The sequence below is a fragment of the Topomyia yanbarensis genome, chromosome 2, assembly GCF_030247195.1.
Source record: "Topomyia yanbarensis strain Yona2022 chromosome 2, ASM3024719v1, whole genome shotgun sequence".
Classification (NCBI taxonomy): domain Eukaryota; kingdom Metazoa; phylum Arthropoda; class Insecta; order Diptera; family Culicidae; genus Topomyia; species Topomyia yanbarensis.
The window spans coordinates 130,530,928-130,556,966 of record NC_080671.1 but is presented as its reverse complement, the minus strand read 5'-3'; the positions used below and the strand labels follow the sequence as shown (position 1 = coordinate 130,556,966).

The window sequence follows — 26,039 nt, the reverse complement described above, 5'->3', positions numbered from 1 at the left end:
GTGAAATGTACTGCAAAATATATTTATAAAAAAAACAATTACTCTGTTCAGTCTGCTGTCTGGGACTTTGCATCTCCTATACATTATTGGAGTATTCGGATGATGTCATTCGTTTAAAATTTTATTTTGTTCAGATTGAACAATAATCATTAAATACATACAAATCTATTAAAACTTTATTGCAAACCATCCCTAGGTGTATTTTGTTAAGATTGTTCAATAATTATTAAATACATACAACTCTATTAATATTTTACTGCAAGCCATCTAGATCTAGGGGGCATTTCCGCGGTGGTTGTAGTGCTCACCCACTTCCTACCATAACTTTACATCACCAACATATAAAATGTACTTCAAAATCTATTTAAAAAACTGTTTATGACTCGGTTCAGCCTGCTATCTTGGACTTTGCATCTCTTGTACATTATTGGAGTATTCGGATTATGTCATTTTTTTTTAAATATATTTTGTTCAGATTATTCAATAATTATTAAATACAATTATATTAAAATTTTAGTGCATACCATCCTTAGGTGTAGGGGGCATTTCCGCGGTGGTTGCAGTGTTCACCGCTAGGTGGCGCATTGTCGTGGGTATTTTTCTCCGCTTTGTGGTTGGTGTCTTCGCTTGGTGGGTCAACTTACTGTAGGGGGGAATTCACGGCGGTCTTGTATACATGTTGCAGTATAGTTGTCGAATTAGTCCCGATTGAAATTTCAGATCATATCCAATTAGTAGTTGCCTGGATGGCACCATTCTTTCAATATATAACTACCCCCTAAAATTGGGCCCCGCAGTTGGAACATCGTCGGTTTTTCATTGCCAAACAGCATAAAATTCCAACCGGGAAGAAGAAGATTGCGCAACATATACCGCAACAAGTGTAATCATCGTCCAGCATACCAATGCGACAAGCAGGGCAACCACCCACCACAATGATTTCCTGTGGTATCACAACGGTGGCAGCCATTCCTGGTCCTGCTGAAGTGGCACCGGGTGGAATTACGATCGGACCAGTTGTCGAAGGAACTTTGGCGATACTGGAATCCATCGAGCCATAGCTCGGCATTGGATGTGAAGGAAGAGTAGGATATGGGTACGACTGCTGTTGAGGGTAAGGTGCAGAAGGAGTTACCGTAACTACCGCTGGTATATCTGTGGAAAACAGAAACATCGGAAGATGAAAATGAGTCATACACTTCGTTCGTCTCTAGAAAACAATAGTCGAGCTTACTCTGTGTCATTTGGAAACGATGTTCCGACATTACTTCGTCATAGGTTGGAGGATTCCTTGCATCGGCCATTGTAAACGGGAAGGCAGATTATTTAGCGAGCCTAAGATTAAAATTTAGAACAAAACACCTTTAAAATCACTTGAAACCTTCTCCAAGAAAGAACGTATTTTATTATGATAGTGAAACACAAAATAATAAGCTCTCACCACTATCTCACTACCAGGGATGCCAGGTGATATTTTGAAAAATCTGTGCGCGGCCCATTTAAAAATCTAGGACAACATTACAGAAGGGCGTAAGAGCAAAATGTAAACAAACTGGTTTTATGCTTATTAAAGCTAATACATTGAACTATCATTCTACATTTGAATAACATTAGAAAACGACATTCTGGGCCGCCAAAAATAGATTTATAAAAAGGGTCCAATTCAAATTCACTTGAAGTAGAAGTAGAAGTATGATTAATTTTAGCGGATATATTCTGGTTGCAGTTGATAATCGAAATAGTGTACACAAAAACACAGTGCTGCAGTTCTCCTTTACAAGATCGTCTTGGGTGCTTTTTTGTCAATTTGGCACAATGGCATTAATGTTTCTATTCTTTTTTTTATAGAAAAGGGTAATCCTGACTTTAATAACACAGTTTTGTTTCAATAGTTTTGTTTCAATCATATCGTTTTTTTAATTACAAAAAAATATTTGTTGATTTTCTTTTCTCTCCTTTTGTGTCTGTTGTTCCATATTTAAGATTTGTTGATGTCAACTAATATTTTTAAAACATTCACATTTTTGTCTTAATAGGTAAATATTTTTACTTCTTTCAGATTAGCTGACTTTTTTGTTTCAAATAGAATTCTTGCTTCAATCCTACACATTATTGTTTTTCAACACATCTAATCTGTTGATCTAAAATTTTGTTTCGACCATGCTACTATAGTGAAAATGCAAACATCTAGAGCGTTTTTTCATTACATCATATCTAACAGAAACGTCAAACGGAGAAAATCGCGTGCAAAAAATTCCTTGCAACTTTCAAATTTATTTAACAATTAAAGCACACAGAAGGCATAGGCATAATTCTACTATCACCTCTGCATTTACTCATTGCAGGATCGTATAAGCATATTACATGTTTTTCGTGAAGATAATAGAGAGATAATTGATAACTATTATTTTATTACATTTTACCGATCACTTTTGCTATTATGCTCTTTTACATATGTGGTCTTGGCAACTCCGTTTGTAGATGGTACATTTTACTGTGATGTTTAGAGAGACGGGCTTGTAGTTGTGATATATTTCATGTGCTGTATTGCAACCAAGAGTGTAGATATGAGGTTTGGCATTGGAAAAACATACTAACTACAGTAGACTTGGAGAAACATCACAACGCAAAACATCACATCTACAAAATATTAGCTAAGCTTTGGTATACTATATGTGACATTTTGACTTTAGATTAAATTAACATATATTTTGACTTTAGATTATATTAACATTATATTTTTCTCTATTATTCAATGCTTAGCATTTATTTGGCATAATTAACTCAGTTTGTTTACATTTGTTAGATATTACGTTTTGAATAAACGGTATAGACATAAGTTTTTGTTTAATACAACGAAATGAATATTTTCAATATAATCATGTTTCACTTTGAAAAAAAAATATTCTTCAAGTTTGAAATTCCACGTAACGTCCTCTAGGCCTTGTATTTACATGCCTCACTCACCCAATAAAAAAATTCTTAAATGATTAATCAATCTAGAGATCAAGTTGCGTAGGCCCTTTGGTTAATACATTATACCGATGATATGTTCAACTGGCATCCTTGAATCAGTCAGCTGATTTCATCCGTTTCTACCGTTTGTTACGTTTCGTTGATAAACATGTCAAACTGTCATAAACTTGTACACGAACACACTCTCAAGTTAATAGAGCACAGTATTACAGACACATCGGACATTCTTTTGTTTCACTCGTTTGTTCACAGCGCTGTCAGTGTTCTTCAATTCATACCTCGTTCTAGATTTTCTATTGAGCTTCTGCACGTTACGATTAATTACTAGCAGTTCTCTACGTGAAAAGTGAAAAAATTGAATGCGTAATATCGCTAGTAAATGTTCGTAAATCCTAAATTTCAGCCTGAATTCGTATTATTCATCTACGGATTAGTGTAAAGTTACGTAATTTCTTCGTGATAGGCGTGGAATTTGGTGCGAGAAAACTGCTGCTCGTGGACAGAGGCACTGTTGAAGAAAAATCAACACGATTGCATAAACGAAAAACCACCGAAGGCGATTTTAGCTTTGGAAGTTACTTATTTGTGAAGGCAAGATCTTGGGGATAAAATTTAGATTTCACAGGCTAGGTAGCTGATGTCCCAGCATAAGGGATAATGCTACGGGAGCTGATAGCCTGGGTGCTGAACAATTACCTAGGAAAATATGTGGAAAATCTCAATACAGCCCAGCTAACAATTGCGCTGTTGTCTGGTAAGTGTTTGCATAAAGGTAATGCCAATATTTGCAATCGAAAGTACGTTGAAAATATTTGTGACTCACATGAATTATATACCTAATCTATGATGAAAATGACATCATTCGTTTTCTAAGGAGTTCGAAGAGTAAATCAGTCTATACGGCGCACAAGGCGCTTACAGGCGTGAATCAAAGGTAACACTATAGAAAAGCGCACTTTGTTTGCTTTTTATCCGGGAAGTACTCAGGCCGCTGCATTTAGACATTTGTTACTACGCCTGATTTCATACAAATTGTCGTCATACCTTTAAGTTTAGATATTAAATTGTGTCTCCTTTCTGAATATGATCCATGGATGTTGGTACTTCAGTTAAGCTTCTTTTTTTGTTGTTTTGTTGGGTTTTTGCACAACACGTTGCCGAGCAGGTGCAAAACATTTTCAAAACAGTATTTACTTCTGTTTTCGAGAAAACCGCTTAAGGTAAAACTTGATAAGTCAAGGTTATATAACAACGTTCATATAATGCATCGTTGGAATGAAGCAAAATAAAACAGACTTGAAAAATATTACCTCTGACCACTCAGCCAACGAGGAAAGGTTTTGCATGGTTCAATGCACTTCCCAGCGAAGGATAGTATGCCGTCTTTCATGCTAGGCTAAGCTCGCAAGTTTAGATGGTTTAGATTAATGGAAACTTTTTCTTCTACTTCAACTTGTTGCTGTATCATAATTGTCTTATGTTCTGTGAGAATTTCTTTTGTCTAATATGGTTTTCAATCGATGTACACTGATGTAGTCCGTGCACAGATTTTGCGCTGACGCCGGTTCCAAGCTCTTCTCATAACCTTCTTCATTTTTTCAAGCTCAGTTCTCCACCAAGGGGTTCCCCTAGTCGATTTTACAGTACGAAGTGGACAAATTTCTTCGTAGGATGCTACTATGAATAAGTTTGTCGTATCCACGACGTCATCCAAGTCGTCTAGCCGATAAATTGCTGGAAAATATCCATAAAATTTAGTCGCCAAATTTTCCAAAAGAAATCCCAGTTTATACATTCAGGACTAAGATATGTTACCACATTGAAGGTAAAGTCAAGATCATCGAAAACTATACATTTATGATGTCTTAAAAACGGTTCATTTTCATTTGGAACCTGTCAATTTCCTAGCTCATACAAAACGAAAGAGAAAAGCGTTATGTCTAACACCTCCTCTTTCCCAGACATCGCAAAAGTTTCCCACATTCAGAGTTTCGAAATTTGTACTACTCATGTATCCATCAGTTCAGAGCCTCTCAAATTGATGTCTGAGCTGCCCCAAATAATGTGACGAGCATTTGCATCACTGCCGACCGTGAGCGGAATCCCATTTCTCTTACAATATGATACAACGCTTTTGAAATCATTAGAAGGAGATGACTGGTTATGCGGTAGATATGCTGTTTTTTTTCCTTTTTTATTTCGACTAATATGTAGTCACATTTTCTTTTTTACATTTTTTCGATGGTCCTCACGGTAAAGAGGGACAAGTCTCTCTTTACCAGGGGGCATGTTGGTGGACTTGAATGATTCGTAGTTATGCTGCCTAAGCTCGACCCCCACCAAGAGAAGGCAAAAGTTAGGCATGTAGGATGCTAAACCTGTTTCTAATGACCCTGCCACTTCTAGTTTTCCGATCTGTATGCTTCACATCCTTGCTCTCACTTGAGTACTATGGCTCTATATTTTCATAACTTTCCCTACCAAGTAATGTCTAGCTAATTGAATGTCGTTAAAATATATACTTTTTGTCTATGTTACCGACATTCAGAGTAACTGTGGATGCACAAAAAACGCATGTTGTGAGCTCCAATATGAGACACGCGCCAGCACGAGGCATTTCACGTGGGTTAATTAGTTGATTTGTTAATCCCCTAAAATCATCGCCACAACGCAATTCGACTCCTCTGATTTGTTCATCCCAGGATCTATCATTATTATTACTTGATAATTTTTTTTTAAGTAGGGAAAAGCAATGATCTATCATCTATTGATTATCAGTGCGATTTCAGCGGGTCCACAAGGTCGTGTCTTAACATAGGGATAATGGACAACAGTGTGGTATAAGCTTTCGAAAACTATTTACAATATTCGGAAAGCATTGTGTGATTTAAAGAAAATTTCCGTTGTTTAAGAAATTATAATTTGACCGCTTTTCAAAATCGTTTTCCTAGGATTTGTTTAAAAAAAATTAATTCTATTTACTTTCTTCACTTTTCTTACCAGGTCAAGTCGAACTTGAAAACCTCCCGTTGCGCAAAGATGCACTTCGCTGTCTGGGACTTCCTCTTCAAATCATCAACGGCACTATCGGCAAAGTGAAGCTAACTGTTCCAGTGCGACAATTTCGAACAGCATCCTGGTGTTTGAATATTGACAACGTGAACGTAGTTTGCGGCCCGATCGATCTGAACGAATGGAATAGTGAAATCGAACAACAAACGGAGCTTGACTTCAAAATAGCCGCTCTCGATGGGTTGGAGGCGAAATGGCGGGCCCAACGAGAAACTCCCCAAACGGAGGGGAGCTACTACGCATCTTCTTATTCGGGATGGCTCAGTTATGGTACATCGCTGATGACCAACATTGTCGAAAACTTACAACTCAAGGTCAATGGGATTCACATCCGTTACGAAGATGGACTAACGATTCCCAACCAGCGGTTTGCTTGCGGAATAAACATTGAAGCGCTTTCTGCGCAGAGTTGCGATGCTAATTGGCTCCCTGGACAGACGTCAAACTGGGCTCAACAGCAGGTCACATTCAAGCTGGTTGAGTTGACTAACTTCGCAATCTATTGGGATCCAACCGCCCGAGAGGAACAGGTGTATATTATAAATCCGATTAGCGCCAAAGCACAGTTGAAACGTGATCGCAGTGAAACGCCACTGCGAACCCGCAGTCGGCCGCGGTTGGTATGCGATTTGATATGGGACGAGATAAAAATTACTTTTAGTGATGTAAGTATGCGAACTTATCTATCGCTCACATAAGAGCCCAGATTACGACGGTACGGACTATGTTTATAAAAAATTCTTTTGTTTATAGATTCAGTACAATCAAATGATGCAATGCGTGCGGGGATTAGATGATATCGCCCGCTATCGGCGGTTCAAGTTGAATCGACCAAACTCTACAATACAGGACGATGCAAAAGCTTGGTGGCGTTACGCAGCTCGCTGTCATGGGTTTATCAGGCGTACCCAAAATGATCCTTTCGAGATCGCCAAAGAAAATATGCGCTACATTAAAGTGTATGGTCGAGTGATTGCTAATCCTAATGAAGTACTGTCAAGCGAGAATAAATTTTTCAAGGACCGGATAGAGCGGGAGCGTGAGTTTGATGAACTGCGTCTGCTAAGAGACATCTGCATGATGCAGATGCCCTCGCTGGACACAACCTCACAGATGAATCAGGGAAAAAGTATTCTAGTCCATTTCTTCCCACAATGGTGGAGTGGGTACAACAATAACAATGTAAGTGTGGAAGATTTACCGTCGTCGATAGAACCGATCGAGGACGGTTTCGAACAAAACTGGGGTCAGGATCAGGATCTTAGTCCAGTAAGCAGTTTCGAAGACGAAATTCTCAACGCTTTGGCGGATTCAGTTGACACAAATTCTCTATTAAAACGGGACGCTGTCTTCGGTAAATTTAATTTTGTGCTGAAACGAGGTACGATTGATTTCTGCAGTGCACTGGAAATGACCCCGATGTTGCAATTTCAGTTTCAAAATCTCAAGTTGGACTTAGAGACGAGACCACGAAGTGGTTCACACTATGTTAGTCTTTCCTTGGGATCCATCCTGATCAAAGATCGCATCACACCAAATTCACAGTTTCCGGACTTGGTTAAACCCCAAGCCAAAGAAGAATTACCAATCAATTCTAAGGTAGCTCCAGCTAGATCAAGAAGTCAATCGCTGCAACTTCAACCGATACAACCAATCTTCGAGATGCAATATGAACGAAAGCCTCTTTCGTACGATACAGATTATCGACTAATGGTTAAGTCGCAGTCGTTAGATATAGTTTACAATACTGATGCGGTTAAATGGTTAATAGATTTTCTAACGAAACCTCATCAGCAATACGACACCCGCCGAAAGCTGGAGGATATGAAGAACAAAACTAAAATGGAATTAATGCGTAACTGGAAAAATATTCTGGAAGGGCACTTGAATACCAGGAAAACGTGGACACTAGAGTTCGACATATCCGCCCCTCAGATCATATTTGTGGACAATTTTGCGGACCGTCAAAATAGTACAACTGTTGTCGTAGACTTTGGCCGATTACAGCTTACCAATGGTAACAAAACATTTTCAAAAACAGTGATGAGCAAAAAAACTAACAATACGGATGTTTCACCCGAGGTTAATACCGAAAACGATGAGGATGACGCATTTATGACTCCGTGTTCTACGCCTCCGGGTTCAGAAGCCAGTACAACCAATTCTCCAACATTGGAGACCGCCTTTTCCGAACTACCGGAACTGAATGCAGCGAGCGCGGATACCTTGGATGAGCATGCTCTCTATAAAAAATTATACGATCGTTATCAGCTTCACCTGACCGATCTTCAGGTGCTGGTGTGTCGAGGAAAGGAACGGTGGAACTTTGCTAGTACCAAGGGTACTTCCACACTCCACGTACTGGATCGTTTCAACATATCCCTACAGGTAGAACGACGAGTAGTGTACACAAGTGACCCACAGTATCCTAGTTTGACTATGTCCGGTACTCTTCCGAAGCTGAATGCACACATTAACGAGTACAAGTTGTCTACTTTGTTTACCCTTGTCAATACACTTTCAAAAGTGGGACCAGCTCGGGGAGGTGAGGTACCCGAAGTTATCGAAAAATTTAATTCCAACGGTGAAAACATTTCCAAATCACCGAATGATGAGAATAGTACCTCAGATACCAGTTCGGCCTATAGGAAAGAATCGTCAAATATAATTGTGTTTCAATTCACTATCGATCAGCTCTCATTGGAGGTACAATCCAGGGGTAGAAGCATTGCAGAGCTTCAGGTTTCAGGAGTAAAGGCCGGCTACAGCAAACGACCGGAGGATATTACGTTAACATTATCCGTGCACGGTCTCTTGCTGGCCGATGCAATGCAATCTTTCGGGCCGGATTTCGAGCTTCTGATCGCCAGTCATCGACACGTGGGGTTAGTATCAGTGAATCTGGATCATTTGGTCGATGGATTGATTGACCTTGTTTGTGTTTTTTTTAGAATGGATAGCTTATCGGGAAGTCTGCGTCAAAGCGAACCATGTTCGCCGTGTTCGCCAGGGTCTCCGGATCCGAATGTTGACAGTGGACGACCAACAAGCCCGCTTACAATATCGAAAGCGCTGAACAATTTACAAAGAGGTAAATAGTGCGGGATATGAGTGTATCAATTGTATATCCTACGTTACTGCCCATTTGCATTTGGTTTGTAATATGATTTATCGGATAGAGTTCTCTATGAGGGTCGATGTATTTTAGTTTTTATATTAATTTATCTGACACGACTCAATGCATTAGTTCAAAGTAATTAGCTACGTTGTCTACTAGAGCTTAGGGTTAACCATTTTGCCTTCTATCGGTCAGTTCAGCACACCGCATACGAGCACGGTTCATATCAGCTCTGATTTTCACTTGCCCATTGTCGAACTTCTCTTTTCCCCACTCTTTAATTTTACCCTGAATTTTATCGGATCCTTTCTGTTGACCTGCAGCTGACCGAAAATGGCGACGTTGATATAGGTATCGATGGATTGATGATCCAACCCTAAATTATTCGGTCACGCTCCCACCCAAAGAGTTCTGATTTGCTTGCCCTTTTTGTGACTGTGGTCTACTAGGAGGTTGTACAGGTACAATAGTCTCTTATCTACCTCCGGTCAAAACCAGCCTAGATGCCGTGTGACATCCGATATGGTGAAGTATCTCAGCCAAGAATTGTTCCACAGGGTCCTGCTCCCATGTCTTAAAAGGCGACTGAAAACAACATTCCTCAAGGTGTTTCTCCGTGCAGAGGACTAAAATGTGTCAGTCGTTCGCACAGTGTCGTGGGTCTTACTCTAGTACCCATTTCGTGGTCATGTCCCTATTATCCATTTCGCGGTTCGCTTTTGGTGATTATAAGCCAACGTGTTTGGTATCTTCTATACTATATACTGTTTTTTCACTATTAGGGACCATTCATAAATTACGTAACGTAAAAATTGCCCAAAATTGACCCCCCTCCCCCCATGTAACAAATTTCTCTATCCACCCTCCCCTATTACGTAACAAATTCTTCCAATTTTTTTTCCAAAATCCGGTTAAAACATGTTACGTGCTTGTCATATTTCTGAATACACGCATTATAGTTTTTTTCTCCAATCTACGGCCATTCCTACTTCATATTGTTTATGGGTCTGTCGGGAGTTTAATATTTCGTCAAAAAGCCGTTCCAGTTACTGGTGTAAACAAGTACTTGACCATCAGAATTTTCCCCGCCGCAATTGGTTTTGCCGGAATCCACCGCGAAGATGTACAATTTCGGGATTGAGCGGCTCAGTTATGTGAACTACGAAAGCTGGAGATTTCAAGTTATGAGTATACTGCTGCGGGAGAAATTACGAAAGTATGCAGTTAATCCACCTGTGACCGATCGACGAAATGGCGACGATATAGCACAAGGCACAATATTGTTGTTTATTGGCATCACCCAACACCCACTGATCCGGAACTGTACATCAGTGAAGCAAATCTGAGAAACAATCAGGGACCACCAGAGGACGCCTTTAACATCAAAAGTTTCCATTTTAAAGCAGATTTGCAATCTAACCTACGGATCCAGCGACTGATGAATTCCGGTCTTTAATTAGTAGCTACCTTGGTAGTGGTTTTAGTTTTGCGAAGTATTCGATCGTCATTTGAGGCACTCACAACAGTTTTGGAGAATCGGTCGGAAGGTGTAAGCTGTGTGCTACCACTGTTGGAGACCAGGGTACTCTAAACGAAACTCCCCGTCACTGAAGCAAAAATATGCTGAAAAACCGAAGGGGCTGGCAAAGTATCCGGAGCCGAAAGACCGTTCTGTTAAGAAGAGCGACGTTGAATAATCGTTTGCGTGTTACAGTAAAATGTGTAATTGATATGTTCAGTGGGAGTAATAAGAAATTGGCGTGCACTGCAAAAGGGGCGCTTTTGACGGTTCGCTTGAAAGCTACAATTTGCTAGTAAAAGAATCCCCGCAAGAATCGGGGACAGAAAAAGTTGAAGGAGTACCGTCGATGTGGTGTCGCTCGTCATCGTTTTGGCACACCGTGTGGGCACGTGTCGCGTGGTTCTGTGCAAAATATGAATCAGCAGCGTGCAGGCGATATAGTCCTTCTTTTCTTCTGGTGCCGGCTTTGCTCCATGGCGACGACGATAACGATGGTACTCGTCATTCTGGCAGCTACCAGGTCGCGTTGAACGGTTGATGATTACGTAGTCCTAAAGTTCCCTCGCCTCATGGCGGTCGGCGACGAGAATTCGGGTCATCCAGACGGAAATGCAATCACGCAATCAAGAAGAAAAAACACCCTCCGCCTTAGACTGTGTTCGAAACACATCACTTTGGTGCGTGAGTGAGGAGGTCGTGTTCAGAGCACGTAACCGGAACGGGGAGCCACGTGCTGGAAGAGAGATGGAACCGTGCGATGAGTGAAATCGAAGGAAAGTTGTGTGATCCACGCGCAGTGGCGCGACCGGGAAAAGATACCAGCTGAGTGCTCTAGTAACAATTGTGGTTTTATGGTAGTTTTATAGCCACTGATAAAACTTAGATTGCACTTGTAGCGTGCTCTAAAGCTTTAATTGTTACTTGGGTGTTTCGCGGTCGTGTTTGCAGAAGAGAAAGCGGATCCACCTGGTCTAAAAGAAGGTGCACCAGTGCTGCTGACTCAGCCGACGGGGCATACCAACGTCAGGACCGGGAGTCAACGGAGTAGTGTTCGGTCACGCATAGTTCTGCATCATCAACGGGAAAGAAAGTTTGCACGGCAAGGAGTAACGTATGATCCTGTGTTACGACACGGTGATATCAGACTCGTGAGGTCGGATGATAACCGTCTGATCCAGCAGAGACTATAGGTGAGTGCACTCTGCTTTTTTCTCTCTTACATGGAACATGAGCTTGATTTGTGAGATTTCTGGTGAGAGAGTCAGTATCATAACATGCGGTCAGTATTTGATCCAGTGCCCGAACTGAGATAAAAGATTGGATAATAGATTCGGGGGTCCCTAGTCATATCAGCAGCAAGATGTCTTTTTTCGAAGAAGTGAACCGATTACGGGCATGTCCGTCACGCTTACCGATGGCCGTTTCGCCGGTGGCACGGGAAAGGTTTCCAAAAACCTTTTTTGCAAAGATAATAAGGGTAAAAAGTATGAATTTATTTTATCCGTCGTTCCAGAGCTAGATACCAACCTTGTATCAGTGGGCCAACTTACTGAAGAAGGCGCTGTGGTGAAATTCACTGGAAACCAATGTATTATTTTTTAGACCAATCTAGCGATGGTTGTTTTAGCAGAGATGAATGGTTCAAAGCGAACGAGAAGCTAGTCAAGTTTGAGTCTAGCGTCAGTTCCGAATCTGCACCAAGCCCGCAAGTCGATAAAAGATCAACTGAACAAGACTCCAGATAGAAACGGTGCGTTCGGGAGGTTCGGTGTTATTCTAAACACAGCACCAAGGGAATGCTGCTAACTCAATACAGCGAGACAACTAGCATGGTAAAGAAACGAGTTCCTGAGTCCGCACATACGATGAAGCGGTCAACGGTCCGGTAGGTGACTTCATGAAAGCTGCTTTTGAGGAGAAGCTACAATTTCTGTAGAATCACAACACACGGAAATTAACGAAGCTTCCATCAGGGCGGAAGGCAATTGAGTTCAAATGGATTTTCAAACGCAAAGAAGTTGAGTTGATATAAATATTGAACGTGTAAGGGCCGTTAAACGGTTTACATGCGTCAACCTCCTGGTTCCAGCGTACTGTAGCCTTCGACCTCACGGAGAATGAATACGCCGTGATCGCACCGACTAGCATGCACAAATTCGCACCAACAAATCAGAATCACAGCAGAATCTATCAAAACATTATATATTTGTACTCCACCTCATACCTTTCCTCACTCCTAATCTATCTCTCTTACATCTATTTATCTTGAATACACCACTTTGTTACTCACGGGACCGCGCCTGTCGGCAACATTCCCGTCGATCTTCTTCAAGCACCCAGCCAACTCCCTGGTGTGTGATGCTCGTTGACTGTCGAATCTTCTGTGGCTCTTGCATACAACGGCCTGCGAAGTCAAACTAACACAGATTTCGCTCACCGCTCCACACAGGAACCGTGCCGTGACACCCTTATTGAATCCGTTTGCTCTCGGTTGGCGAATGGTGTCTCCGATGGAATCGAAATGATCTTTGCAGTACAAGTCCAGAAATAAAGGCTCAGATAAACGTCCAAAAATAAAGGTCCAGATGAACCACAGCTTTTTTTTTCAAAAGCACCATCCCGCCCGGTCAATTGTTTTTCCACCAAGTATTTTGCATAATTTAAATGCTGATAATCTAATAGATCGACTTATTTTCTTCTTTTAGAGTTTAATGACTGCTTTATAATGATAAATCGTCGGCAAAGCTGTACACAATTTTTCCTTCGCATACTGCCAAGCATTCAATTCTTACACATGCTCATAAAAAGTAGCTTGAGCCTTAAGCAAGCAGCCCGTGTGTGGGACCAAAACGATCGATTGTGTACTGGGTGCGCCAGCTGGATGTATTATTTTTCAACATTGAACAGCTCCGCCATTTTTCAGCCGATTTTCACAAGTAAACAAGTTTTTTTTAGGATATTTTATGCCATTTATTTTAAACCAGGTTTAGAATACAACTTCGATTAAATGACCACCCCATTTGATACACAAAAAGCAGCTCTTTTGCGGGCATTTGTCATGACATTGGACAGCATTTTGGGCTTAATCGCAGCAATTTCAGCTCGTAGCTTTGAGTTCGTCAAGGTTCTTAGGTTTTCTAAAATAAACTTTACTTCTCAAGTAACCCCACAGAAAAAAGTCTGGTGCCGTTAAATCCGGAAAACGAGGAGGCCATTAAAAATAACCATTTTTTGAGACAACGCATTCTGGGAATTTGCTATGCAAGAACTTGATTGTAGCGGCTACGGTGTGGCCCCCTCTTGTTGAAAATAGAAGTTTTTCAGACCTTTTTTTGCATGTGTGGACAGACAAAGTGCGCCAAAATCCAACGGTAGCGTGCGCCATCGATGGTCTCTCCCTCTTTGAACAAATAAAGACCGATGATTGTTTTGGAGCACACTTCGGCCCAAACAGTTACTTTCTGGTCTTGAAGTGGTGTTTGATGTATAACGTGTGAGTTCTGTGTCCCCTAAATTCGACAATTTTGTTTATGTACTCCGCCAGAAATGATGAAACGAGCTTCGTCCGTCATTTAAATTTGGTCCCAAAAATCAGGCTCTGCATCAATCATTCTTGCCACATTTACATATTCCAAGCGACATGGTATATATACGTTAGTGTAAATCGATTCATAGCTAAAATGGTACTAAATGAGGTTTCAGAATTGTGTTTATCTGTCAAAATCGGCTGGAAAATGGCGGAGTTGTTCAATGTTGAAATAGGATACATCCAGATGGCGCACCCTGTACTTAAGAAGATGGTATTTCAGCAGTCCAAAAATGATTCCTGTCTATACATTCGGCGAAATGAAATGCATCTACTCATAGGATGCGAAAAAAGAAGATCACAAAGAGGATATCAAGCATTTCGTGGTATCGAGATGCACCAGTGCTGGAGTCTCACTCAATAAACTTATCTGGATAAGTTGAGAAGCCTTTTTAGTATGAGAGATGCGAAACCATCCAAAATCTCGCTAACTCCCGGCCACATATAAATAAAGAAGGAGAAAAAAGACAAACTGTCAATCACCAGTACGCAAGTTTGATTGGTGGTTTATTATACGTTGCCGTTAGTACGCGTCCAGATATTGCTGCAAGTATGTCCATGCTTGGAAGGAAAATCAGCAGTCCATCGCAAGTCGACTGTGTTGAGGCGAAACAGTTATTGCGATATTTGAAACAAACCTTAAAATAACAATCTAATTTGGGTGTGGACTACACGTCGTTCTGTGTTTTAGTAGACGCCGATTGTGCTGTTGATTTGAGTGACTGGGAATCAACGTCTGGTTTTCAGTTCCTTTTAAAGGGTGTCCCACATCAAATTGCATTTCGGAAAAACGCTCTAAAAAGTTACCTAGTGGACCGATCCTTTTCAAACTTTCAGACAATAAAATATAACCCATGAGTAAGCTTTTGGCATAGGGGAACCCGGGGCTATTTGGACCTACTTAAGCAAATCGATCTTTTAGGTGGATAGATGTGAAAAAATTTACTGGTCAAAGGTCCTAATTGTTAGTTCGAAACCTCAGCTACATTTTGGTGCCATAAAAGTTCATTTGCACCACTCATTGGCAGCGCTAGGCTACGGTTTGCAAACCTCTACGTTTTTCCATCCTTTTACAATGTAGGGGTAATTCGGACCTCCCTACGGGGCAATTCAGACCGTAAATTTTCTTTAATTTTTTTACAATGGAGTTATGGTTACCTATAAAATATCTATAATAGACACTCCTTACGAAGCAAAAAAATAAATTGCTTTACAAATACTTTACAAATTGCTTTACAAATACTTATGGTAAGTCACAGTTGTCGATTGGCGGCCCATGTGTTTTCTTTGTTGTGGCGTATGCAATGGTGTGCACAACTGCAAGCCGCTGAACGGTGGTTGACGGAAAAGGGGGTCCGAATAGTCCCGTACGCTCATTTCGCACAAAAGTGGTGAGCGTCTCGAAAATATCTGTGTTTTCACCCAAACAAAAATATTTCCATAAAATAAGAGCCTTAATCTTTCCAAAACACTTACCTTTTATTTTTTCACTTTTATTTGTTGCTTTAATCACGGTTTTTCATTATGATGATTTTTGTTTTGAGAATGGCAAAAAAACGAAACACGTTGTATCTCCTTTCTACAAAGAACAATGAAATAAATTCAGCTTTCAAAATTAATGTTTCAGAATAGCGGTTCCACGAATATGTACGATAATCAGAATGTCTTGCTATTTTCTGAGAAATCAAGGGGGTCCGAATTACCCCCACTGTCTTAATAGCCCCTATTTATTTAATTCAGCTTCAATACCATAACCATACGCTCGCACTTTACGCTTAATTCCACTAGTGGTGTGCGCAGCCGCGCCACGCCATCATTTTCAGGTAAAAAAATGTCAGCGCCCTCTAAAATCCACTCATTAGGTTCTGTACATCATCTGACTGCAGCTTCTTCTGTACGGAAACCCACTTTTTCATGTCTTTTTCCGATTTGACCTCCTTAGGATGCTTCCGTAGTGTCTGCTTCATAATTCCCCAGTAGTTTTCTATGGGCCTTAGTTCCGGTGCGTTGGGTACGGAAATGACCTCGTTGGCTTCGTACCACTCCAGGACATTTGAATAGTGACTCGAAGCTAGATCCGGCCAGAAGAACGAATGGCCTTCGTGTTGCTTCAACAGAGGTAGCAGACGCTTCTGAAGACACTCCTTGAGGTTGATCTCCTAGTTTACAGTCCCGGTAGTAACGAATGGCGCACTCCGTTTGCCACATGAGCAGATCGCTTGCAAAATCATGTATTTATTGGCAAACTTTGAAAGTTTCTGCTTCCTTACTTCCTCCGGACATCAAACTTGTGCTGGACGGTGAAGAACAGTACCCCGGAAGCTGCCGGAAGTCCGCCTTGACGTAAGTCTCATCATCCATAATGAATCAATGAGGCTTCGTCAGCAGTGTCCGGGCTCGTAACCTTCCCACCGTATTTTGCCGTTGGTCACGATTTGGAGCCTTCTGGATTTTATACGAATGCAGTCCTTCCCGGTCCTTAGCTCTTTAAGTGAAAGACTTGGACATATTCAACTTTTTGGCCTCATTCTTCACAGAATCATTGGGATTCCGCTTAAATGCTTTCACTATACGCTTGTGATCCTGATCACTAATAGAACATCCATTCTGGCCGCATTTCACCTTCTGTTCGATGCGAGTTTGGTAGTAACGTTTAATCACACGACTCACCATTGACTGCACGATTCCGAGGTGATTTCCGATGTCCCGATGATTGATGATTCTCCAGATGCTTGCACAAAATCAATTCGCGGCGCTATTTTTCGGGTGACACCATTTTTTTCCAATTTTCGAAAAACTGGCAGCGATAAAAATACAGTATAAACAATACACTCTAAACTATATCTAGCCAAATTTTGAAGAAAAAATACCTAATGAATTATTTTCTACAGCGTTTTTTCGTGAGGCAATTTGATGTGGGACACCATTTAGGTGGTGGTTTCCATCAGTTGGAACTCAAAGAAGCGAACATGCGCCACGTTGAGTAGTACCGAAGCAAAGTACGTAGTACTCCCCGAGTGCTAACAAGAGTTTAAGTGTATCCAAAAAATCTTATCTTAGCGAGTTTGCTATCCCATCTTCTCTACCGGTGATCGTGTTCGAATTCTTCAACAGTTGGTCGGCGATCGAATCACATTGACACGAAATACCATTTTCATCGAAAACTTTTGCAGGATGATCAAATCAAACTTCGTTACTGTCCGACAGATGGAATGGTTTCGAACATGCATTTACTCGTAGAGTTATTATTGAAAGTTTTGCTCCGTATGAGTCTTCGGGAAATATTGATAAAGCATAAGATTCGTTCTTGGGTTGTATCCATACACGCCAACCATTGACGTAACTTGCAAACTTGCTTTCAAACAACAACTTCTCTGTGGGGGTGTATCCGAAATTGTCGAAGAATTTGTTACATTTTTGCAAGCACAGTTGTAGCTTTCTAGCCAGGGGATTGGGTACTACGGTGGGATAAAAAATAGATTCCTGCTCCAAGCAACTTTTTGGGTTCCATTTTGATCCTAAAACAACTGTGCAAAATCTTTGCTCGATCAGTGAAACAGTGTATATTTGTATCCAGTGTATATCAAGCACGAATAATGTGCTCCGGTTATTTTCGGGTTTCCCTAGTGAATTAGTGATTCTTTTTCTCTAACTTTTCTCATATCGTGAGGTCTAGCGACTTTTCATCAGTGCAGTGTTAATTGTCACATTGATCGGAATTAAACAAGTTATAAACCATCGATATCGTTCTGCATTTCGGAGATCGCCATGGTCCAGTGAATTATTCAGATAAGTACACGCATACAATATCGATCTACATTAGTGTATAACCCTCAAATACAATCAGACATGTTGTTCTTCTGTATTGTGATCCCTGGTTTGTGATATCCCTGGCGGCAGCTACTTGATCGTAATTTAAACGTGCTGCCCTGTCTCTCATTTTTAAATAGGCATTGCGAGAAGAATATGGATGATCGTTCTTACACCGTTCATTCTGAGGTTTCCTTCCATCGTGTTGTTTTTAGGGTGCACTGTGCGTTGGAGGTCTAAACTGTCTGCAGAGGATGCAACGGGACACATGCCACAGGGAGGGTTCGCTGTGGATTTTCGTCTAGCTATTCTGGCGCGGCCACGGCAACAGCGTGTGAATAGCAGGAACAAAATCCATAGTGAATGTTTCTCTGTGGCGTGTGTCCTGTTGCCTCATCTGCGGTCATAGTTAAAGAAGGGTACACATCGGCAACGTTTGATCGTGCAAGTTATATGGATACAAACTATAACACTTTCTCCCTGTCTGGAACTCATAGGTAGCATTACTCTTGAACGGCTTAATTTATCAACCTATTTATTTAGAAACTACTCTAGTATGCATGCAAATCTTTCGGTATTTGTATTGTGTCGTGGAGTGAGTGCTCTCTCTATCTCTGTCAGTCAGTAACCACTCTGGCCGAGAGATGTTTTGAGTGCGACATCCATGTGATCGGTATCGCTTGATCTTGGCGCTTGGGTGCGTGATGCTTTAGATCTGGTGCGTCGTTTCTGTATGTGTCCAAGGATAGGTGCAGATTTCTGTGCTTGTAGTGAGACGTTGTCATCGTTGTGTTGTATCACATCAGCATTATACAGAGGAATGGTGAAGATAGCAAGTATTGGAAACGTTAATTTCATCCGTGGTTAGTCTGTTGTAAACGAAAGGCGAGGTTTGTGTGTGATTTTTCGATATTTAGAGGTTATCCTGTCCCACCTGTGATTATGGACAATGAAGATGAGCTTCTGGCCATTGTTCAAGAAGAAAAAGGGACGCAGACTCCTTCATCTTTAGAACAAGGATCATCGAAGCGGGCACATGCCTCTCCTATCTTCAATGAAGACAAAAGAGCGCGCTTTCAAATGCTAAACGCATTGAAGATATCGATAAAGAGACCCAATTGTGATGTTGATGCTGATTTCTTCAACAAGCTTTCTCAAAAGCTTGCAACTCTGCAGCAAGTAGTGCCGCTTGATGAGCAACAACCGCTCTTTACCAGTTCCGGGTTCTCACAAGGACTTGCGTGGTTCGCTGCAAAGAATGAACATAGCTACAATTGGCTAAATAAGTCGTTAACAAATCTATTAAACGAGGGTAGTTTACCCCTTTTTGAGGTTATGCCGTTTAAACCTGTGCCTCCACTTCGTCGCGCCTTGATATCGCTTCCAGTCGTACCTCGATTAGGGAAGAATCCAGCGTTCTTGGCTTGATCGCAAGGTTGAACAAAAATTTGAACGTCAAGTATTGGAAGGTAATAAAAGTATTGCCTCCAGAAAACGGCAAACAGCAAATCATCATAGGACTGGATGAAGCTTCAATTTCCCAGATATCTGATCAAAATAATCGCATATTCTATGCTTTGTCGCAAATTTTCGTGAAAATTTTCGAAAGAAACTAAGTTTCACTGCACATTACTGCCGTGATCTGCATAACAGTCCCATTTGCTATGGGTTTCCTATGCAGGTGGGACTGTTATACGTATCACGGCAGATTACCACTGTAATATTTCTTTGAACGAACATATGATTGAAATAAATATTTTGAATGACTACATTGTTTGGATTTGAAAATAATTTTTCTCTTAATATAGATCTTCCAGCTTCAGTTTAACTGCTCCAAATAGTGTGAGATGTGTGTGTATGTGTGTGTGAATCCACCTATACTGCCCATATTTGCATAATTGTCCCATTTTCGGTGGGATTTCCTATCTTTATGGGACTGATTTGACTGATAATCAGTCTTCGTCATCATCGTAAATGAATGTACTCTAAATCTGATTTCAACCCAATTGTGGTAGAGCATGTCTGTCGTGGTGCGCGTAACTATGGTTTTCCTATATTGCGGACTGTTATGCGTATCACGGTACCAGTCTCTTTCAGAAAGATTTCTTTCTCTGTTTGGAAAACTGACATCTTTTCTGTTTTTACATGTGCGTGGCGTCATATTCCCATTCCTCGACCTTATTCACTGATTTCCCTTATCCTTCCCCATCCTTTCCCACAGGAATATGATGAAACCATAAGTATTATGAGGCAAGGTACAAATCTCCGAACAACATGGGGAACGTGCCATTAAGCCAATACTTTCTGATTCCTGATTCCTGATTCCTACCGGTGATCGTGTTCGAATTCTTCAACAGTTGGTCGGCGATCGAATCACATTGACACGAAATACCATTTTCATCGAAAACTTTTGCAGGATGATCAAATCAAACTTCGTTACTGTCCGACAGATGGAATGGTTTCGAACATGCATTTACTCGTAGAGTTATTATTGAAAGTTTTGCTCCGTATGAGTCTTCGGGAAATATTGATAAAGCATAAGATTCGTTCTTGGGTTGTATCCATACACGCCAACCATTGACGTAACTTGCAAACTTGCTTTCAAACAACAACTTCTCTGTGGGGGTGTATCCGAAATTGTCGAAGAATTTGTTACATTTTTGCAAGCACAGTTGTAGCTTTCTAGCCAGGGGATTGGGTACTACGGTGGGATAAAAAATAGATTCCTGCTCCAAGCAACTTTTTGGGTTCCATTTTGATCCTAAAACAACTGTGCAAAATCTTTGCTCGATCAGTGAAACTATATTTTTGCGGCCACTGTTTATAGTTTACATGGAATTTCGTATGGGAAAAGTTGCTTTCACAAAAGAATTCCTCCAGGAGTCGCCCATGTCCTCCCAAAAATACATCATTATATGCTTTTTATAGGAAATTTAACAAAGAAACAAAGTATCGAAGACCACGAAACGATCTAACATTTGTGGAAAAAGTTGTGAAGTAGAAACCGATTGATGCTCTGACGATTGATAAAATATTCATTTTTTCTAGCACCACTGCTTTTGGCTGTCCAATTTTATGCAATTTTGTTTTGATCTTCTCCTATTGTATCTAAATCAATGATCTGAACTGTTTGGTCACTTCACAAGTGTTTTGAGGGATACATTGAGGCTTCTTTGGTAAATAATAAGAGAAAGTTAAAAGTTTTGTATTTAATTCGACCGCCAACAGCAGTGATGCTATAAAAATTGAAATTTTCGTCAATCTTCAGAGTATCAGTCGGTTTTAGCAATTACTTTTTCCACAAGCATCAGATCGATTCGCTGTCTTCAAGACTTTGTTTCCTTGAAAAATTTCCTATAAAAATCGCACAACGATTTATTTTTAGGAAGCAATGGGCGACTCTCGGAAGAATTATTTTGTAAAAGTTGATTCCCCCATACACAATCCCATGTAAACTTTAAACCGTGGGCGCAAAAATATAGTTTCACCGATCGAGCCTAGAATTTGCAGTTATTCTAGGACCCAAATGGAACCCAGAAAGTTGCTCGGAGCAACATACCCTGCAGTAATGTAATTGCGTATCCGGATTTTTGGTTTCCCCACATATACGAACTTATGAACTGCGAGCTAAAACTCAAGGAGATGTTATTGTTACTAGCCCAGTGTTATAAAGCGCAATAGGCTGTACTAATAGGGTTCATTATTCCTTTGGGAGTGAAGAATCCAGGCTGTTCACTTTTTTGTTTTTCATTCATCTCCCTTTCCTTTCCCATCAGAAAACTGATGAGACGACATTGCAAGGCACAAATCTTCTAGTAAAATGGGAACTTGCCAATCGAGCCAATATATTCTGATTATGATACCTGATAATAGTATCCTCGATTGCCTACGATTCTACAAAATCGACAATGTCTATGCATCCTCAGCAGAGCCTTTCATTTTATAATTCCATATCAACATTTGAATAGGGCTAATAAGATTTGTAAACAAACTTTTGTTTTGCTGATTTCTCCTAATTTGTTATCATTTCAACACAGAAAACATTTGAAATTGATTCTACCAAGGATAAAGATGTTGATTCATGTGTATTTTTCATGAAATTCAACTCGGTAGCGGAATAATGAGCGAAATAAGTTTGTTTACAAAAGTCTCATTAGCCCTTTTGAAGAATTACTATTGAATTTAGAACAGCTTTGTTTTTTAAAATTTAAAACTGTTATACGACGCCGTTCTTTTTGTTGCTGATTTTAAAACACGTTTAGAACTGTGTTTTAAATACATGGAGAGTACTCAGCACAGACACTTGGACCCGATAGACTGGGGAAAAATAAATTTAAATGCAATAACGCCGAAGGCATGGCGGGAAATGAATTTTAAACTGAATAGAACACCCACTAAAACTGCTACTGGGGACAGCACATTTTAGTTTTAAAATTTTCAGTTTTATTTTATAGAACTGTCAAAATTATGAATCTACAACTGAAATACTCTTGAACATGCCCTAATGGTGCATATCATTGGAGGGTTGCCCCCCCCGTGTTCTAAATCTACGCTCAATTATCCGGTCACGCTCCCACCCAAAGAGTGCTAGTTGTCCTTGTAGCAGGAAACTCTGTCAATTCGAAGGGTGATTGCTAATTGCCCTTCAGCGTACAGCTGGTCGTGGAAGGTCTGCCGTTATGAGTATAGCTTACAAGTCACTTCACTTCATAATCGGTCATCTGCTCCAAGTCAGACGCTGCTTGAACCGCCCCTAACAATAGGACTCGGCTGAGTTGTAAAGTTTCTTTATTTATCTTCTATCCAACGAAAACATGTCTACTTTCGTGTTGGATCGTTTGCGCTCATCCGGAAGATCGATCAAAATACCGTTGGTCTTGACTAGTATTTTAGGAGAACGATAGTCATACGAGACAAAGACTAACATAGAATGCTGGGTATAATTTTTTCAGTTATATTTATTCTTTCTTTTATTCTGTTCATTTTCTGCTTTTGTTTAATGTTTGGCGTCCCGTAACATCGTATTGGTTGAACAACGAATTTAGAAGTAACTTCTCCCACATGGAATGCTGCTCAACATGGGGATCTAGACGCACTTATCACCGTAGAGATAATATTCGTTAACAGCGAGAAGGTTGGTGATAATCTTCAGGTAGCGAATATTCAGTTCAATAATCTAGATATCATAGGTATGAATTGTGAAAAATAGACGAGAAAACTGCTATATAAAATTTGTAAATACTTATTTTCCTGTTCCAGCAAATCAAGAGACAATCGTCGAGCTTCTTGGGTTCATCAAGCGTGTCATGCCGAAGGCTCCCCCGAAACCACCTGATCAAGCGGAGCCCATACCGACACCGGAAAATAATCAGGAATTATCCACTGGATCGATTGCACCAGTACCCGCTGACAGCGTAAACCCGAACAACCTCGGGCGAACAGAGATTACTTTCGATTTCCATCGACTAAACGTACTGATTCTTCGAGCATTGATGCGTGATAGCTATTTAGTCGGTAGAAAGGTAGGAACATTCACAATGTCCGAAGCTAGGATCCACGCGTCGCTTGGTTCGAATATGACCGTGGAAGGGTCGCTTGGAGGACTGCAAGTACTGGATCTTACACCAGAAGGTATCAATCATCAGAGGATTCTTTCGGTGGGCAAGGATCCCCTAACCGATCCACCCGACATGCGTCGTGGACCAGATTTAATGACTTCGTTGGCTCAGGAAGTTTACGGTGTACAACAAAAAGACACACTAGAAGGTTTACGAGAAGAAAGGCAAGCACTTTCATTTTGTGTGTCCAAAGATGTAAATGCAGTTATCGATGTTCGCGTAAAAATGGCATCTGTATGGTTTATTCATTGCGCTCGATTTATGCAGGAACTTAGCTGGTGTGCAACGGAATTTAAGCACTACCTGAAAAATTTAGCCCGATCCATTAGAGACAAGGCCACGGATATGGCGCTAGGTCTTGTGCAATCCAGAAGTGATTTATCGAGCAGTAGACCTGAGAGTATTTACAATTCGCCGCGTAGAAGTAGACGTCACAGGGTAGTTTCGCTGTCAAAAACTCAAGAAGTTTTGCTCAATGCTGAATACACACTAAAGGTCAACATAACCCTGGAAACCCCGGTATTGATACTACCTAGATCGAGCACTAGTACACAAGTGTTGGTAGCCCATCTGGGGAAAATTTCTGTGACTAATGTCCACAAGTTGGAAGATAGTACTTCCAGTTCTAGTCAAAATGATATAACTACCACGATAATTGCCGAAGAAAACGGCTTTGATGAACATATTACATTCAACCTTAGTGATTTAGATGGCGTTTTCGAGATTCGGAATGAAGAGAAAAGCTTTAAAGAAATTCGCTTCGCTAAGGAGAACTCGATGGATTTTATAGACCATTCGATGGAAAATTTCGACCTCTACAAAATTGATATTAAAAATATCAATCTCTACTCGTTGGATACGACTAACAGAAAGGGGTTTCGATTCTCGGCACTACCTCGAGCGGAAGAATTTTACTCTTGCAAAGAAAATGCTGTTCCAATCATTCATGACACAATATTTTCGTTAGAAATATCCCGAGACAGCACTGAAATCGACAGCGATGGGTTCAAAATTTTCGGCTGTGTTGTAAAACCCCTAAGACTATCGCTTAAACGACAACAGTACGAGCAACTACTGGAAACAATTGACAATGTGTTCAAAATTCCCAGAGATTTGGTGCGACCACCCTCCGAATCCGCGGTGCCCGCCAAGCATCCGGATATAATTGAAGAATCAACCTTCAATGCCTATCCAATCACTGAAAAGGTCCGCCGTGGTCTCATGTATCAAAACAGTTTCGAAGAGCGCCCATCTTCTTTAAACATGAAAGTAAACTTCGAACTACCAGCATTCATAATCCAACTCAATGACGCCAAGAATGTACCTCAGATTCAAATCTCTTTGAGGAATTTCTCTGTGGCCTTCGAAAAACGTAACGTCTATGAAACCCACGTTAAAATCTCACTACGCTCAATCATGATGGAAGATTTGCTGCAGGCGGATACTGCCAAAAACCGGTACATGGTTATATCATCGTCGCAAAGCGACCATTACGGCAGGCCGGCTTCGTCGTTCGCATCGCATTCCTGTCCAAACCTGGTCGGCTTACTAACAAATATAGAAGAGCTACCAAATTCCCTGCCGAACAATCTTGACGACAAAACTGGATTCTACTTCTTAACCGCAAACAAGACGCTATGCCCGGACACTCCTCCACCCTCTCCATCAGTGCAAAGGCTAAACAGGACGGCCGGTAGTGATGAAGAAGCCAATCTCGTTATCTACACCTCGCTAATGATCGATCCTGCCTGCCCGACATTTGCTACTCAGTTCCATTCACTTCAACAGTCCAGTTCGATCGATTTCAACAGTCTCGACCTGATCGTTTCAGTGGAAAGTTGGTTTGTGCTGCTCAACTTCTTCGGGTTACTAAGCGATGGCGAATCATCTAGCAGCATTCAAAAACCTTCGCCCGAGCAAACAGCCCGAGAAGCACTGTCTAGTGGACACTCAAAACTAGACATCTCCATACGCTCGCTTTCGTTAGTTTTGGCTAAACCAGACTATGAAATAGCGAAAGCGAACGTTTCCAATGCACAATTGACTGTGTCCAAGCGGAATCACGCTAAGCAAGTCGAAGGTAAATTGGGATCGATAACACTGAGTGATTTGACGTCTTATGGATTCATCTATCGGGAAAAGTTTATGACTACAGGAAATGAGGCATTAAATTTCATCTACATACGGGACGAAGCAAAATCATATGCAAGGAATTTGCAGAAGGATGCAGTGTTGAAAATTCAAATGTCTTCGGTGCGATTTGTACATACCAAGCGCTTCGTTGCAGAGATACAGCTGTTCTTCAAGGAGTTTTCTCAATTACAAACCGTAAGTTGA

The 26,039-nt window shown here is 40.9% G+C and overlaps 2 protein-coding genes across 3 annotated transcripts in view; one reads left to right on the top strand and one right to left on the bottom strand.

Moving 5' to 3' along the window:
* Nucleotides 1-270: 270 nt before the first annotated feature.
* On the bottom strand, nucleotides 271-1,429 carry LOC131681324 (membrane protein BRI3). The gene is made up of 2 exons (XM_058962066.1): nucleotides 1,235-1,429; nucleotides 271-1,155 (listed from the first exon to the last, which is right to left on the bottom strand). The coding sequence occupies exons 1-2, from the start codon at nucleotides 1,302-1,304 to the stop codon at nucleotides 779-781; spliced, it is 447 nt and encodes a 148-aa protein (XP_058818049.1). The 5' UTR covers nucleotides 1,305-1,429; the 3' UTR covers nucleotides 271-778.
* Nucleotides 1,430-3,219: 1,790 nt separating this feature from the next.
* LOC131681323 (intermembrane lipid transfer protein Vps13D) overlaps nucleotides 3,220-26,039 on the top strand; it is a 42,200-nt gene continuing 19,380 nt past the window's right edge. The window contains exons 1-6 of one of the 2 annotated variants that reach the window (XM_058962065.1): nucleotides 3,220-3,730; nucleotides 5,980-6,713; nucleotides 6,802-8,933; nucleotides 9,000-9,139; nucleotides 23,175-23,273; nucleotides 23,344-26,030. In XM_058962065.1, the coding sequence (XP_058818048.1) occupies nucleotides 3,634-3,730; nucleotides 5,980-6,713; nucleotides 6,802-8,933; nucleotides 9,000-9,139; nucleotides 23,175-23,273; nucleotides 23,344-26,030 (5,889 nt within the window). In that variant the 5' untranslated portion in view covers nucleotides 3,220-3,633. Of the gene's footprint in view, nucleotides 3,731-5,979; nucleotides 6,714-6,801; nucleotides 8,934-8,999; nucleotides 9,140-23,129; nucleotides 23,274-23,343; nucleotides 26,031-26,039 lie in introns of both variants that reach the window. The other variant, XM_058962064.1, reaches the window with a different exon arrangement.